At 41.4% G+C, this 16,434-nt stretch overlaps 1 protein-coding gene across 2 annotated transcripts in view; it reads right to left on the reverse strand.

Annotated features, from left to right (window-relative positions):
• Positions 1 to 16,434, reverse strand: part of LOC133504871 (trichohyalin-like) — a 74,546-nt gene that overhangs the window by 27,742 nt on the left and 30,370 nt on the right. For both annotated transcript variants that reach the window (XM_061827566.1, XM_061827567.1), the window contains exons 23-35: positions 16,134 to 16,237; positions 15,805 to 15,955; positions 13,405 to 13,506; positions 13,178 to 13,251; positions 12,516 to 12,645; positions 11,498 to 11,592; positions 6,255 to 6,315; positions 6,088 to 6,186; positions 5,881 to 5,936; positions 4,194 to 4,344; positions 3,903 to 4,010; positions 3,298 to 3,377; positions 1,827 to 1,911 (exon numbers count right to left, since the gene is read on the reverse strand). In XM_061827566.1, the coding sequence (XP_061683550.1) occupies positions 1,827 to 1,911; positions 3,298 to 3,377; positions 3,903 to 4,010; positions 4,194 to 4,344; positions 5,881 to 5,936; positions 6,088 to 6,186; positions 6,255 to 6,315; positions 11,498 to 11,592; positions 12,516 to 12,645; positions 13,178 to 13,251; positions 13,405 to 13,506; positions 15,805 to 15,955; positions 16,134 to 16,237 (1,296 nt within the window). The remainder of the gene's footprint in view (positions 1 to 1,826; positions 1,912 to 3,297; positions 3,378 to 3,902; positions 4,011 to 4,193; positions 4,345 to 5,880; positions 5,937 to 6,087; positions 6,187 to 6,254; positions 6,316 to 11,497; positions 11,593 to 12,515; positions 12,646 to 13,177; positions 13,252 to 13,404; positions 13,507 to 15,804; positions 15,956 to 16,133; positions 16,238 to 16,434) is intronic.

Raw genomic sequence — 16,434 nt, forward strand, 5'->3', positions numbered from 1 at the left:
AAGCTCGGTCATCCCTGGAGGAAGAGAGAATAGAGCCGCTGCTCCTCCACATTGAGAGGAGCCAGATGAGGTGGATGCCTCCAGGGTTCTTCCCTGGTGAGGTGTTCTGGGCACATCCTACCAGAATGCATACGTTGGAGAGACTACGTCACCTCACACTATGAACACCTAAGAATTTCCCAAGAAGAGCAGGATGAGGAGGAGAGGCCTGCTAAAGTTACAGCCCCAAATTTGGCTTGTCGTCTCATCCGAGTATTACGTGGTCTTTTTTTTCTTTTTTTAAATAATATTTGGTGGTCAGAAAACATACACGAGAAGGCTAAAAATATACTTTCTTTTGTATTCAAATATACGGGATACAATTCTAACGTGCCATATAAGTCTTTTGCGTAGCTGATCAATGACGTCTTTGATCAAATCGGAGAATTATGACATTAATACCGATCAGCATAAAATCCTCATTATTGGCTGATACAGCTATAACAAATCGGTGTAGAGTCAAGTTTCTATCCTAAACCTCCTGTACAATCTATTTGTCTAACAAGAGTACTGTTCTGGATTGCAGGAAAGCTAGACTCTATCCTAATCGAGGTTATCTTTGGACATATCGCCAGCTACAGGGTACATAAAGGTGTACCCCCTGAACTGTTGCCAGCCAATCGCAGGGCACACAGAAACAAACCAGTTGTGCTAAATCACACTTAGGGGCAATTTAGACTCTCCAATTAATGCATGGTTTTGGGGAGGGGGGAATGTGGGAGGAAACCGGAGTGGCCGGAGAAAACCCACACGGGCACGGGGAGAACATGCAAACTCCACACAGGTGAGGCGAATCCCGGTCCTCAGAACTGTGAGGGCAACCCTCTAAACAGTTGCTCCACCATACCACCACATGACAAAAATGTGTTGATAAAATCAACTCTTCAGTTAATATCATTAATTAGTTTTGCTTAAACAGTATATCTCGAGTTGTACTTAACATTCCCATATGTATATGAATTTGTCTCAATCAAACTGGCTTTTTTAAGCATAAAGAACCTTGATTTTAGCCACTGATCTTAGAAGCGACAAATGTTGAAGCATTTAAAGGGGCCCTCCTCTCTGTCAGCTATACACTGGAACGTTGGACAGATAAAACAGACTTTGGATTTGTTGGACAGATGGTAGTTGTCTAGAGCTCAAAAACCGCTTTGAGTTGGACAAAGTCAGTCAGTTCCAAAATATGCTGTTGTTGTTTACTGGCACCAAAAATGGGACTGCTGCAATCAATCGACGGAGACTAGTACCCATATTTCCAGGAATAGTTTCCGTTATTTACGTGACTGCTCATCAAGTACACATTTCTTGAAAATGCTATCCTTATTTTTGGTACACTGTTGTGGATATTGCTGGATGGGGATGTGACGGGGCTCAGTGTTGTGTGTATATGAGTAAGTGTGCAATTCCGCAATTGTGCTGAGGTCTGCTGCTCAGAGCAAGTTCATGTATGAGGTGTATGCATGTTTTGGGTGGAAATATAGATGGCAACTTGGGACAGTTTAGCCAATAAAGCCCCATTCCACCATAACTCAAAAACCTCCCATGAACATCATCACTCCTGCCATACACCAGCGATCATGGCACTTTCATGGCCATCACAGCAGTGTTTAAAGCAAAGTTTATGTCAACATTACATTTATTTACAATATTTTGTACTCTACTGGGTGCTTTTAAATTAATGTACAACTGTGATGGATAACCCATCTCCCATATTTCGGTTAAATCGAGGCTCCACTCTATAGTTTGCAGAGTATTTGAAACTATAATCATCTTCAACAGCCACTCACTTCGAGTGTTTTGTGAGGGTCCTCTTCTTCCTGATCCTGTTCATCTCCAGAAGCCCCAACAGCATCATATCCGGATTCATCTTGGCTAAAAGAAGAAGGATCAGATTTTTTTCAGTTTGTAATTTAAAGGTCCCATATTTTGACAATTTCGACCTACAAAGACTGAGATGAACACAAACTTAGCATGAAATGTCAATTTCATTTTCGTTTTTTTCATACTAGATACCAGGTATAGCATTTCTGTTTAACCCAGTTTTGTATGTGCTTTGTCCATACTTGGCTAATATCTTGCCCTTTCCTTTGTTTGGTTGACTCCATGCAAAAGACCCAATCCTCACTACAGTTTGTTGGTATTTAGTCCCCTGGTTTCTTTAAAAATATATATATTTTTCATCCTGTTAGGTCAAGCAGAATGGAGGACCTGTAACCATTTTATGGCCAAAAAGGTTTAGCATGTCACAGTGGTTTAATGGTGATACAACTGATATTTATTGAGAATCTGAATCGATCAAATTGAACAAATACAAAGGAAATGTTCTTTGGTCTTTAGTTTTTCTGTTACTTTTTATCTAGATGTTTGGACTATTGTTGATTTCACAGAAACTCTTTGATTCTTGTTTAACATTTTGGGAAATTTACATTTTATTTGTGATATTACTGCACTCCTGCCTTCCTGCGTCACTGCACTTGGGTCCTTCACGTTTTGCATTGCCTTCCTTCCCCGCATAAAATCCCACCATGACACCTTGTCAGAGCATTCATGTTTTTTTGGTTCAAAACACTAGCTCAGGGGCAGAGAGATCTTCCCTACAGATTTAGATAAGGTCAAGAAATTCAAATGAGTTGGTTTAAGGCCTCTCGACAGAAAAACATATGTAACTCAGGAATGCGAGGACAATTTCAATTCATATTTCAAGTTTACAGAGGCCCTTTTGAGACAATATAACAGCCCAAACACTGGGAAAGGGTTTTGGAGTAAAATATGGGACATTTGAAGGGAACATTATGATAAAAAAAAAAGCCCGTTTAATGATGTGAATACTAACAACTGGATATTTTCTCTGTGTCATTTCACATTATAACATACAACTTGATTTCCATGTATTTGTTCTATTTTTTTATGAATGGATTACTTAGGTTGTGGTGAAAATTGTGGTGTTACTAGTGAAAATTATACATCAATAGCACCTTTGGAAATATAGTGAGTGAGAAAAATGGTCACGTCAAATACTTATTTTTGCTGCTATGTATGGTGACAACGTCGATAAAAATTGGTTTCATGATGCATTTTAAATCACATATACTGTAAGTGATTGACTTAACCCTCATACTATAATTTTTCCATAATTGGGACAAAGAAAATCCGAAAAAGAAGCACCAGGTACAAAGTTGACAGGGATATTTAACTATTATTTGTTATTTTACTTTAATTTCCATGACTGATACAATTCTGAAAAACAAAAAAACAAACCTTTTCGTATCCTGATCTGTTCCTGACTGACTGTCAGTGTAGGAAACAGAATCATCTGAGTCGGTAGAGTCTGTCAACAGCTTTTGGACAGAAAAAAAAACCCTAAATTTATAATCTGGTTTTCTTTGGAGTCAATCAAACATACTGTGCCATACAATCAACATGCACTCTCTAGAAGCAAACAAAAGAAAGGAAAATCACAGTTATGTTAAAAATTATCAATTATTCTTTCAAACGTATGCCATAATTTCAACAGAAAATGTGGAATGAGCGAACTGATGGCCTGTCCCCTTTTCATAAGCACAAGTAGTATACTACAGACATTGCTAACCATTCCTCCCACACAAGCAATACGCTGTCAGGGGGCAGTGTTTTGAGATGGAGTACTTCACTTGGTTCTATAGTGGTATGGAAAGCAGAGATGCAAATGCAGCCTGTCTGACACCTGGATGCGCGACTTTCAACAATGATTTAAAAAAAAAGAACAACCTTAACACCAGTCATAGGATACATTCCAAGATCATGCATTTTTTTGTGAAACATTAATCACATGCCCTCACAATTTTATATTCTGATCTTGAAAAAAATCTTAAACTCCTACTCACTCCAGGTTTTATGCTAAACTTCTCTTTCCCCTTGTCTTGTTCAACGTTTGAGACCCCAAGACTTTTACTGGAAAGAATGATTTCATGTTTCTGATCCTCCAGGTGACTCTGGAAATGGACAAAAAAAGATATTGACGAACAGGATGGTTACAGTCTAGAAACCACCAAAAAAAACAATAATTCCTTCCATTACTTCTGTTTTCAGGCATTTTAGGGTTATGATAAGACAATGTGTGACGAAAAGGCAGTAATGCCTAAGCAATTAACATTATATACATATTGTCCACTCACCCCAGTTCTGCTGAAATCATCTTGCTTCTCTTCTTTGTGTTTGGCTTCTGAGCGCCCAACAGTATTATCACACTGGATGTGTTCACACTCCTGAGCAACTATGTCACTGTAGACATCTTCAACAGAGAGGTCATTCCCTGACTCGTCTTGGCTAAGCGAAGGAGTGTTACCATGAAGAAATTCAAGAGAGAATGCTTAAGTAAACAGGATAACTCAGCCATTCATTCATTTTTCATACCGGTTATCCTCACAAGGGTCATGCGCATGCTGGAGCCTCTCCCAGCTCTCTTTAAGGAAGAGGCGGGATACAACCTGAACCGGTGAATGATTGAAACTGGACTGCTCTGCTTGTCTTAGAAAACTCATCTGAGCAAGAGCAAGAGCAAGAGCAAGAGCAGACATAGATAGATAGATAGATAGATAGATAGATAGATAGATAGATAGATAGATAGATAGATAGATAGATAGATAGATAGATAGATAGATAGATAGATAGATAGATATAGATAGATAGATAGATAGATAGATAGATAGATAGATAGATAGATAAGACAGCTCTAGCCATATTGTTAAAGTGGAAACCTGACTACTGTATTTATCTTCTATATCCACGGCACTCCCCAACCATAAATGCTATCAATCTTTTTGGATCAAAAACAGGAGTTGTTAAAATGAATTGACAGGAGGCCTGTGCCTGCCAGGCCAAGAGCATTTTTTTGGGTGTAATCACCCTTGTTAATATTTAATTCAGATGGAATGATAGTAGAGACTGAACGCCAAAATGGGCTGTGTTGTTTAGTTAGGGGATAAATTATCGAGTTTCTTTGGAAGGGATCAATGGACAGGAAAGGTGGGTGGTACTGAAAGCATCTTCCTCTGTTTAGTTTTTAACCTAGATTATCTCCTTCACTCCTCTTGAAAACCATCAACCGTCTCTGTCCAGAATTTGTATACTATTGTACTCAAAAGACTGCTGTTTCTCTTGGAGGTACATGTAGAGAGCCAGACATGATCGAAAGAATTATCCCAACTACAGTATATTCTAATATTTGCCTGGTCAGTGTTGCTTGGTTTCCCCAATATATACAATGCACCTGACGGCATACACCAGATTGTTTTTCTGGTTATGGGTGTTTTTCAGGTATATCAAATTGTTTCGGGGTGTTACAAAGTATGAAGTGAACAGGGATGTTGTGTTGATTAAAAATAATTTTTGTTGATTTGATTTGTTCTTTTTGGTTTCTCAGATAGACCTGGAACATATGGAATAATGATGTGGCATCTGTCACTCTTTTCACCCCTATCTATCTTTTCCTTCAGAAAACAAATGTTTTTTTTTTTTCAACCAAACAACCAGCTAGGTATAACTGGAGTTTTTGAGGGCCACCCTCAGGTGCATATGCTTCTTTTTTAGCCTGTTGGCTGGTGGGAACATTATCAGCTATGTATTGTAAGGGTCTGATTAATGCCCAGTCCGTGTTCCAGTCGGCGAACAGAGTCAAAGAGAAAGTATTGTTTAGTGTGTGTGTTTTTTAATAACCCCCAACAAGGTGGCCCATCGTACAAAAAGGCAAGTTACTGTATGTAACATGAACTAATGAAGGCCAACCAGAACAGTCCTTTTTGAATCACTTTAGTGCCCTGAGGACTATAGTTGTTGTTTTTCCAGGTATTAAGAAGAACAAACCTCTTACTACTAGTCTCAAAAAGAGAATCGCTGGAGTCCAAAACTCTTTCTGAAACCTTAAAGACACAATAACAACAAAATAATTAGACAGTTGCCAAGTTTTGATTAATCACAAATGAAAGACCCTGGAGGATTCTGTGCTTTCTGATACATGCTACTATAGAAGACCTCTCTATATAGAAATGGCAGTCACCAGTTACAACTTACCTCCTCCTGTGGTGATTCAGGGCTCTGGTCTTCAGACTGGGCCTCGAGCTCAGTTATCTCCTCTGCTAGATCTCCATCCCTTATGGCCACTGCCGAATCCTATGATATATTTTTTTTTAAACATTTTTTTCAGTCTGTTACAAAAATCATCAATGACAAGCACTCACTGAAGGTGTTTTACTTGATTGATCCTCTGGTTTGGTTCCTGAGTTCCCAACAGCCCCAGTTCTCCAGGTGTGAGTGAAGAATAAAGTCAACATAAGATTATTTTAGTCCCAAAAAAAACAAAAAACATTAAAATGACAACCTTCAACAGTGGAATTATTTTGCTGGTAAAGATGTGGAAAAATTACCTCCTTTAGCCATCACCTGATCATGGGGGAGGGGTTTGTGTGTCCCAATGATCCTCTGAGTTAAGTTCTCTGGGGCTTCACGCCCCTGGTAGGGTCACCCAGGGGAAAAAAGTCAAAGGTGTAGTACCAGACAAAGGACGGTTTTATAAATCCCGATGATGAGTACAAAGAATGGTTTTCCTTGACTGGACCCGTGTCACCGGGGCCTGGCTCTAGAGCCAGGCTTGGAGGTGGGACTTGAAAGCAAGCACCTGGTGGCAGCACCTTTACCCATGAGTCTCGGCCGGTTACACCCTGAAAGGGTAATGTGGGTCCCCTTTTCTATGGGCTCACCACCTATGGGAGGGGCCATAGGGGTTGGGTGCAGTGTGAGCTGGGCTGTGTCTGAAGGCAGGGACCTTGGCAAGCCAATTCCTGACTTCAGAAGCTGACTTTAGTGACACGGAATGTCCCCTCTCTGGCAGGGAAGGAGCCAGAGCTGGTGTATGAGGTTGAGAAGTTCCAATTAGATATAGTCAAGCTCACCTCCACACATGGCTTGGGCTCTGGTACCAGTCCTCTTGAGAAGGGTTGGACTCACCTCCACTCCGGAGTTGCCAACGGTGCCGAGCAGGTGGGGGTATACTTGTCAGCTCCCGGCTTGAGGCCTAAACGTTGGGGTTCATTCCAGTGGCCGAGACGGTAGCCTCTCTCAACCTTCAGGTAGGATGACGTGTCCTGATTGTTGTTTGTGCCTATATACTAAACAACAGTTCAGAATACCCACCCTTTTTGGAATCCTTTGAAGGGAGTGCTGGAGAGCGCTCCCACTGGGGACTTCAATGCTCACGTGGGCAATGACAGTGAGAGATAGAAGAGAGTGATTGGGAATAACTGCCTTCTTGATCAGAAACCAATTTGTGTTCTGTTAATGCACTTCTGTCCTCAACACTCATCACAAATTCTGGTCCACCATCCGGCATCTCAAGAAGGGGAAGCAGTGCACTGTAGCAAGTGTGTATTGTGAGGACAGCTCAGGACCTCTGACACTTTTAAGGTGGTCCAGCATAAGGCATTCAAAGGACTTCATGACCAACAGGCATTAGGACCCAAGACTGCTGATTGTTTTTGGGACCGGTATGATGGTGGAGCGTTTGAAGCAGGTTGGTACTTCACACAGTTCTAGAGACCTGCTGAAGGACCTTTGTGAAGACAGGAGCAAGTTGGTCCGCGCAGACTTTGAGGCAGGATGGGTACAAGTTCTGGACCAGGCGCTTTGTTTATCTTTTGTTGTTTGAACATCTGCCTCATGTCCGTTTCATGCATGTGAAAGTGTGGAGTTGGAGATGTTGAATTTGTCGAAGTGGACGGTAGTGCGGCTTGGTAGGTGTGTGGAGTGAAAGTGTCCTTTTCAAATCTGCAGTAAAAACTATTGAGGTCGTCAGCTAGTCCACTATTGTTGTCTACGGGAGGGGAGTGTTGCTTGTAATGAGTGAGCGATTGTAATCTGTACCAGACTAATTTGGAGTCATTAGAGCAAAAATGTTTTTCCAGTTTAACTGCATAATCCCTCTTTGCAATGTTTATTTCTTTAGTCAGCTGGTTTCCAGTGCAATTGTAGAGGTCCCTATCCCCACTACAATATGCAACTTCTTTAGCCCTGCGGAGTTGCTTAGGTCTTGCTGTAAACCGCGGCTTCTTGTTATTGAACGTGCTAAAGGTTTTTGCTAGTACACAAACCTCTTCACAGAAACTGACATATACAGGAACAATATTTGTGAATTCATCATCCCTGCTTGCTGAATTTTCAAAGACACTCCAGTCTGTGGAGTCAAAGCAGCTTTGAAGTTTTAATTTTGCCTCGTTGGTCCACTTTTTAACTGATTTTGGATGCAGTGAAAGCAGGGAGCAGGCGGAGGAACAATTAAGAAGATGGAGACGTGCACTGGAAAGGAGAGGAATGAAGATTAGCCGAAGTAAAATAGACTATGTGCGTGAATGAGAGGGGTGGAGGGGGAAGAGTGAGGCTACAGGGAGAAGAGATACCACAGGTGGATAACTTCAAATATTTAGGGTCAACAATTCAGAGCAATGGTGAGTGTGGAAAGGAAGGGTCAATAATCCAGAGCAATGGTGAGTGTGGAAAGGAAGGGAAGAAACGGGTCCAAGCAGGTTGGAACAGCTACCAGAAGGTGTCTGATGTGTTATGTGACAGAAGACTCTCTGCTAGGATGAAGGGGGCAAAGCTTATAAAACAGTGGTGAGGCCGGCAGCCATGATGTACGGATTAGAGACGGTTGCACTGAAGAAACAAAAAGGAAGCAGAACTGGTAGTAGCAGAAATGAAGATGTTGAGGTTCTCGCTCGGAGTGAGCAGGTTGGATAGGATTAGAAATGAGCTGATTAGAGGGACTGCCAAAGTTGGATGTTTTGGAGACAAGGTTCGAGAGCAGACTTTGATGGTTTGGACATGTTCAAAGGCGAGAGAGTGAGTATATTAATAGAAGGGTGCTGAGGATGGAGCTGTCAGGCAAAAGAGTGAGAGGAAGACCAAAGAGAAGGTTGATGGATGTGGTGAGGGAAGACATGAGGGCAGTTGGGGTTAAAGAGGAAGATGCACGAGATAGGCTAAGATGAAAAAAGATGACACGCTGTGGCGACCCCGAATGGGACAAGCCGAAAGGAAAAGAAGGTCTACCTTTTAATTGATTTTACCAAAGGCTCCGCGCACGTGCTTGCCTGTATGTGTGTATTAAGTAGATTAAGCAGTGACCACAGGAGCCTAGGGGGCCAATGCTACGTTCATGCTAGCTTGGAGCGGAATGTAAACACGTACGAGAATGAAAGAGGCGAATTCACGCGGCAAGTAAAACGGCTTACAGTTCAAGAACAACGATTCCAAAATTGGGCTGCAGTGTGTGCTGAGTTGTGTAACGTTTGTGCACCATTTCTCATTGATATAAAAGCATATTGCACCGCCTTTAGATTTCCGTACTTGCTCCTTGATGGGTTCCACCCAAAAAAGATGAAAGCCAGGTATCGTAATGTCGCCGTCGGGGACTCGTCCACAAACCCAAGTCTCTGTGAAGCACAGAGCGGCAGAACGTCCAAACTCTTTGCAGGTCTTGATCAGAAGTTGAAGTTCATCCATTTTTTTCGCTAGTGAGGGTAGATCCGTGAGATGAATCGACGGAAGCGCCAGTCGATGTCCCCTCTTGTGCAGTTGAAGTCGTGTACCATCTCACGACCCTCTGCGCCGTCTTGCTCTGTAGAGCGCACCGACAAGTAACTCCGGAGAAAGATTCAGCGAATTGGAGAGAGTTGTCAAAAAAAACGTCCAGAGATTTGCTGACTGTTAGCAAGTTATTTTTTGCGTACTTGAGTCCCGAAACGACCAAAAAAAGACACAAGCATGCCAAGATCCATAGAAATTCAAGAAGAAACGAGAAAAAAATTGAAATACATTACTCTGGAAAAGGTGACAAAGCCATTTCCAAAGCTTTGGGGGTCCAGCGAACCACTTTTAAAACCATTTTCCATAAATGGAAAAACACTGGGAACAGTGACAAACCTTCCTAGGAGTGGAAAACCAACTAAAATTCCTCCAAGACTGCGACGAGGACACATCCAGAGGTCACAAAAGCACCACGGACAACATGTAAAGACCTGCATGCCTCATCGGCCTCAGTGAAGGTCAGTGTTCACAACTCTACCATAAAAAGGACACTGGACAAAAATGGCATCCACGGAAGATTTCTCTGGCAAAAACACATGCTGTCAGCAAAGAATACAAACGCTTGTCTCACATTGGCCAAAAAACAGCTCGATGATCCTCAAGACTTTTGGTGAAACAGTCTGTGGACTGACCAGTCAAAAATTGAACTTTTTGGAAGGTGTGTGGCCCATTAGATCTGGTGTAAAAATGGTGCAGCATTAGATAAAAAGAACATTATGCCAACAGTGAAACATAATGGTGGCATTGTGATGGTCTAGGGCTGCTTTTCTGCCGCAGGACCAGGACAACTTGCTGTGATTGATGGAACAATGAATTCTGGTATGTATCAGAAAATCCTGAAGGAGAACATACAACTATTAGTTTGTCGCCTTAAACTCAAGCACTCTTGGATCATGCAGCACGACAACGATCCAAAAATACCAGCATCTCCACTTCTGAATGCCTCAAAAAAGGTTTTGGTGGCCAAGTCAAAGTCCGGATTTAAATCCAATTGAGATGGTGTGGGGTGACCTTAAATGGTCAGCTCATGCCAGAAAACCCTCCAATGTGGCTGAGTTCAAAGGATTCTGCAGAGAAGAGTGGAATAAAATTCCTCCAGAGCGACGTGAAAGACGTCACCAATGATCGTAAATGCTTGATTTCAGTTATTGCTCCCAAGGGTGCCACCACCTATTAGGTTCAGGGGTAATTACTTTTTCACAGAGGGTCATAAAGGTTTGGATTTTTTCGTGCCCTAATAAATTGAATTGTTATTTAAAAGCTGCATTTTGTATTTCATTGGGTTGTCTCGGAGTGATATTAAAGTTAGTTTGATATAATGAAACCATTGAGTGTGATGTGCAAAAAAAAACTCAGGAGGGGGGGCAAATGTGTTTTCACGGCACTGTACGTTCCTACCTTCACCTACGGTCACAAGCCCTGGGTCGCGAGTGAAAGAACAAGTTCCTGGATACAAGCGGCCGAAATTAGTTTCTTCCGCAGGGTGTTCAGAGTCTCTCAGAGATAGGTCATCCGGGAAAGCTCAGAGTAAAGCCGAATTGAGAAGAGCCAGAAGATGTGGAGGAGCCAGATGCTTGCATCTGTATAGGATGTCTCCTAGACGCCCCCCTGGTGAAGTATTCTGGGCACATCCCACCAAGAGGATACACCAGGGACACCTCCGAGGACACGCTGGAGAGACTATATATCTCGGTTCGGCTTGGAAGCCTCAGGATCCCCTCGGAAGAGCTGGAAAAGTGGCTGGGCAGAGGGAAGTATGGGCTTCCCTGTTCAAGCTACTGACACCGCGATCTAACCTCGAATAAGCGGAAGAAAATTAATGTATAGATGAAATAGAACATACTCGTTAGTTGCCTGAGTCTCCTCATCACCCTCATTTCCTTCGAAATTCTTCTCCACAAAACTGCTGTCCGAGCTGGCCAATAACTCCTCAGATATCTATGCGACAGCAAAAATGTCAAAACAAAATGTCTATTAACAATTAAGTTAAAACCCAGTAGAGTTAATGGTCACACGTGCATAAAAAAGGCCCTATTTTCATGACTAGCGCATATCCAGTGCTGCGCTTGGTGTAACTGTGCAAGGCAGGTTAGACTTGGTTTTGGTAAAATGGTAGACGGGCCGCGGGACTTTCTGTACTGGTTTGGACATGCTCACAGTTGACTTCAATCCTGTCCAATAGAAGTGGCTTCTCTCATTCGCTTTACAAAGGGTGCAACAGTTTTGCATGGAGGTGTGTGTTTGTGCGGAAGAGGACGCAGTGATCAATTTGTGACTGGAGCATTGAACGTTAGCAGTTCCATATGCATTACAGAACATCAGAGTGAAAACTAATGCTGACTTCAATATGTTCTCGGATGTCTTTTGTCTACCTCTCCAACGATCGTTTGTGAGCCTCGATCAAATTCAACAAAATCGCATTAGGTCACCTGCACCAAAAGTTAGACATAGTTAAGGCAGGCGTAAAATTAGATGGACTTTTTGACACCGAAATCTCTCTCCGCCAAGGGGATTTCCAAGGGCACATACTTGCTGCACTGACATGCCCCGGTTGGCACTGAGAGGTCTGCCAAATTAGCGAACACGCAGCGAGCCTTCTACTTACAGAAAAAGCAATGTGCTAGTACAGAGCCCAAACTGTGGTGTTATTTGAAAATGCATGCAAAGACCATGAAAAGGCCTGAAGACTATATATGGGGTACACAGTGTAACGAAACCAAAGTCAATGGTAATTGTAATAATGTAAAGCTGTATAATAATAATGTAATTATTTAGATTGGAAACTGAAATCTGGGTTTCATTCAGTTTCTTCTACTAGAGTGAATATGAATCTTCTGTAAATCGTATTTACATTTACTTACTTCAGATGATAAGATGATAAGGTCCTCTTCCTCCTTGTCCTGTTTAGCACCCGATCTTTCAACATTATCAGTGTGCCCGGTGAGTTTGTGGTTTTGGACATCTTCACGAAAGGATTTCTCCCCTAACTGGCTGCACACATATAAGCATAATCAAAATGAAAAAAGGGGGTCTAACTTTAACAGGTATTGTCAGTTAGTATTTGCAATAATAAATAGAACTTAATTTCAAATTTGAAGTCAGTATTTAAGAAAAATAAATCTGAATGATATAGATGATATAATAAATATGACCATGAATACAAAAAGTTCAAATGCCAGGATTCTGACATAAAAATATGGAGCAACAACATTAATTTCAATATGTTTAGCACCAATAGTATGACCTATAACCTGTAACTGACTCACTTGGGGAGGAAAACAATTTACTGTTGAGGGGGAGTAAAAACCAATAACTCTGATAATGTGATAACGTGGTTCACAAGTTTGCACACTTCTGACTAATCACACATTTTTTTAGGTTAAACTAATGGTAGAAATTGTTTGAGAAAAAATTGACCTTGGTCTCATTTTCTGGATCACAAAAATATGGCATTTCAACAGGGGGGTGTAGACTTTTATGCGCTGTAGCAACTTTTACCATGTACAACTTAAAAACAACAAACCTTTTGGCAGCCTCAGTGCCCTTATCGACCTCCTCTTTGTTATCCCTGCTCAGCTGACAGTGACAGCTAAAAGCCTTATGGGAGATCAGGATACATAAAAAAATGTATATATACACATACATATCAATGGAGGGATTCTGGCAAACGCTTAACACAATGCACCTTATAAAATTACCAAACACTACAATGAGATTCAAGACTAAGAAAAGAGCGCAGTACGACAATACCCGATGCTTTCTTGATTCATTCTTTTGATCCTCAGATAGGGACTTTTCATATGTTTCTGACTCAGTAATCTCCCTTGTCTCCTCATTGCTGTCTCTTGAGTCCTATGGTACACAGATGCATACAGTAGGTTGATAGAGCACTGAAACAAACACTCCAGGCAAGCATTTGCATCCTAATGAATCTGACCTGACCAATTGGAAATTGTGATTTTTTTTTTTCCCAACATGAAAATTAAGAAATTGTTTAGGATTAAAAATAAGTTTCAATGTTTGTGTTTCTTTTTTTATATTGACATTCAATATAGTTAAAGCAATTTCTGAACTATTTTTTAAATTAAAAGCTTTTGCACTATTGTACAGCATCAGAAAAAATGTCAGACTTTAAACCAGTTTTTGGAATTAAATTAACTTCATTGTTAACAATTGCCAAGGTATAAGCGATTTCAGACATAATCTGCATTTGTGTGAATTTGCCAATATAAACCCTAATTCCAATGAAGCTGAGACGTAGTGTAAAACGTAAAACAGAATACAATGTTTTTCAAATCCTTTTTAACCAATATTCAATTGAATAGTGTTCCCTCACTATAATGCGCTTCTTTTGATGTGGCCTCACTACATATTTTTTTTTTGTGTGTGTTTTGGTCATCTTTTAGACTGTTACAGGCTTTTATTTTATATTGTATGAATGCGCATTGTGTTCTGTATCCTGTTTTGCCAGGGGGAAACCCGCATCGTGACCTGCATCCCAGTTGGCTCAGGGACTGTAAACCATTGTCAACCGCTGTAAGTACCGCCACAGCGGGGGCGTTCAAGCGGGCTCCGCTGTGTTTCAGCGCACCCTCACAACATGTTATAACTTCAGTTCTCAAAAGAATATTCTCGCCCAGAAGAAAAAGAGACCGCCAACAAGGACTCAGACCAATGTTTTTCAGTTGCATTACACCTGTACCAGGGACGATACAACAAAGCCATACAGTCTCACAGTACCTAACGTGGGAGACAAACATGAACTCCATCCTAAAAAAAAACAGCAAAGGATGTATTTCTTGAGGCTTCTGGGGATGCATAGCATAACAGTCATCAAATCAGTCCTGTGTACCTCCATCACAGTCTGGTTTGGGGCTACCATAAAAAAAGACAAACTCAGACTGCAACAGACAATCAAAACTGCTGAACGTATCGTCGTCGTTTCAGTGGAGGGGGGATGAGAGGAGGATCATGGTGTGGTGTGGCCTGGAGTCTAGCATTGACAATAGTCTTCACCCTATCTGTCAGACCTACAGTAACACTGCATTTAGGCTATTAGCTATTTTGCGATGCCTTTGCTCCAATGGGGCAGGGAGATGTGTGGAAAAAATTAAAGCGCTGGGTCGTCTCATTTGTCATTTGCTACTCTGATTGTTTGGATGACCCTAATGAGTTGGTCTGCCCCCTGTCTCGCCTTATCTCTTGTTCCTCCGACCATCGTTTTGTCCTTGAGTTGTGTACACATTTCTACCATTTTCTTTTTGGGCCGTTGAATGACGTACACAGCAAAAAAAAATTCACATTTAATGTTGGCAGCCAATACCTTAACTCCTTCTCTATTTAGACAGAAACCGTCTGCCTTGTAAGAATGTCTGCGCTCCCAAAAAGTGGAACTCAGGATCCAAACATTTTACTTTAGTTAGGAGATCAATGAAATCTCACTTTAGTACCTCTGATTGCCACTAGAGAATGTCCAAACCCTTGTGTGTATGATGACAAATTTTACAGTTGGGTGGTGATTTGTAGCATGAAATACCTTGAGCAAATCAAGGTTTGATGGTGGCCTACTGTATCAGTATCAAAAAGTATTTCTTTTAAAATCCTTCACTTTTTCTCTGACAATCATTCGAGAAAAAGGGATTCCAACACCATTAATTAACCATTAAGATGCAATTGTCATCAACAGCAAAGTTCAGAGTTGGTACCATGATGAATGGAATGCCCCGGCCCCCCAACACACACACAAATTGGTCATAACACTCAAGAAGCTACAACTAAGGAAAATCAGACAAAGCTATTTCCGTTGTACAAACTTGAGATAGGAATCAGGAACCGTACCAGTGTTACTATTATCCATCCATCCATCCATCCATTTTCTGAGCTGCTTATCCTCACAAGGGTCGCGGGAGTGCTGGAGCCAATCCCAGCTGTCACCAGGCAGAAGGCAGTGTACACCCTGAACTGGTTTTCAGCCAATCGCAGGGCACATAGAGACAGAAAACAGTTGCACTCACACTCCCACCTAGGAGCAATTTAGAATCTCCAATTAATGCATGTTATTTCCGGTAAATCTAAACATCAATTGCCTGCAAAACTAATTTGTATAACTGTACTCATCGGTACTGAATACTTAAACCATACGCCACTAACAGTTTCAGTTGCCTCTTCTTCATCCTCTTTTTCACGGTCAGCTTCCAAGGCCTCACTATCATCAATTCCCTGGATATATCTATATTCCTGAGTGACTGATTTACTGTGGACCTGTTTGCAGGAGGAGTAATGTCCTGATTCATCTTGTCTGCTGCAGAAGAAAAGGATAAGTTGTAAATAAATAAATGTGAGACAGTTGAGAGTGTATTGTGAGTTTAATTATACAGTTTATACACACACAAACACGCACGCACACACACACATTATAACGACTCATGCGATAAGCTCCCTTTTTCCAAGCACACTATAGGAAGAGTAACAAAACAAACCTCTTTGACGCTTCTGTCTCCTCATCCTCTCCTTCTTTCATATCCATCTCCAGATGACTGTCAGAAGAAACAGAATTGCTTGATTCCAACAATTGTCCAGGAAACTTGAAGGCACAGAAAAAAAAAAAACATCTTCAAGATAAGATTTCAACTTAGCCTCAGACACAAAAATGCAATGACAATGAGGTTACAGCAGATCTATTTTCTTTGTTTGGAGATTTATATTTTGTCAGTACACTTCAGGGATGGCTCAGAATGCTAAACAGTCACAAAACTCCAATTGACAAGTCCAGCGAATCAA

Source organism: Syngnathoides biaculeatus, chromosome 8 (assembly GCF_019802595.1).
Source record: "Syngnathoides biaculeatus isolate LvHL_M chromosome 8, ASM1980259v1, whole genome shotgun sequence".
Classification (NCBI taxonomy): Eukaryota; Metazoa; Chordata; class Actinopteri; order Syngnathiformes; family Syngnathidae; genus Syngnathoides; species Syngnathoides biaculeatus.